This window comes from Cyprinodon variegatus, unplaced genomic scaffold, assembly GCF_000732505.1.
Source record: "Cyprinodon variegatus isolate N-32 unplaced genomic scaffold, C_variegatus-1.0 Scaffold2166, whole genome shotgun sequence".
NCBI lineage: Eukaryota > Metazoa > Chordata > Actinopteri > Cyprinodontiformes > Cyprinodontidae > Cyprinodon > Cyprinodon variegatus.
The window spans coordinates 4,899-5,970 of NW_015152619.1; the positions used below are offsets into that span (position 1 = coordinate 4,899).

At 45.1% G+C, this 1,072-nt stretch overlaps 1 protein-coding gene across 1 annotated transcript in view; it reads right to left on the reverse strand.

The window, feature by feature from the left end:
• rogdi (rogdi homolog) overlaps positions 1 to 1,072 on the reverse strand; it is a 25,781-nt gene that overhangs the window by 2,972 nt on the left and 21,737 nt on the right. Inside the window, exon 8 of the mRNA XM_015405347.1 lies at positions 97 to 247. Within this exon, the coding sequence (XP_015260833.1) occupies positions 97 to 247 (151 nt within the window). The remainder of the gene's footprint in view (positions 1 to 96; positions 248 to 1,072) is intronic.

Sequence of the window (1,072 nt, forward strand, 5' to 3'; positions counted from 1 at the left end):
AGGCTTAACTTCAACACCTTGCCCAACTTTTGGTAGAAGAATAAAGGCGTCTATAAGGGGTCACAGCTGCAGGACAGAGATCGGTTGGATGCCCACCTTGTCCTTGAGTTGCTGACACAGCTGCAGTGAGATGGTGAAGAAGACCAGCGTGTCGCTCAGCCATGGCACCACACACTCCACTTTGTGAACATGGCTCACCTCAAAGCGGTTGTTGTTCAGCTCACTGGGAAGACAGCGTCCAGAACGTCAGAATCTACTTTGAGGGTTGAGTTTGAGAGCTTAAAAACTAGGATTAGCCTTTTGTCTATAATCATATATATCAACAAACATTTAGAATATGGGATGAAATCAGGACAAGGAGATCAGTAAAAACACGTCTATAACTTGTAGGGAAATTAAACATCGACTCCACTTGCTCCATTTCCTGCTTTTGAATGATGAATAAAAGAACTAATGAAAATGAATGTAAATGAGTTGGAGACCATTTTGTTTCAACTAAAAGATTGGTCTCAGTCAGAGGGAAGAACAGACCTGGAGGCCGACACGTGGGGAAATGAAAAGTGTACATTTTCTAGTTACCTGTGTTCCTACTCTAATTTACCAAAGCATGATGTTCTGCATGGAAGTGGCTGAAAGGAGCTTCAGGGTCCCTGGATCTATGGAAAAGTCTCCCTCTGCTGATTCTGGCCTGTTTGTCGGGACCGTCCTGTCTGCTCCTCCTCCTCTCTGTGTTTCTACCTGTGTCTCCCCTGCCTGCAGCCTAACTACGCCTCATTATCTCCACCTGCTGTCCACACTTTATATTCAGCTCACTGGCTGGCAAACGGTGCTAGATTATAGAAAGCCTTTGAGTGAGTCAATGTCCAGCGTTTGTCCTCCACCTGATCTTGATCACGGTTCGGCCTTCTGTATTTCCTGGTTCTCGCTCATTTAGGAAATTCTCCTGGCTTTTGGCACCCTCTGTTTGGCCTTGTTTCTGTTCCCCGACAAATGATTCAAACCAAAACCCTCGGATCCTTTCACCTACTTCTCCTTTAAAGGAATAGTACACCCAAAACATGATTAGCCTTCA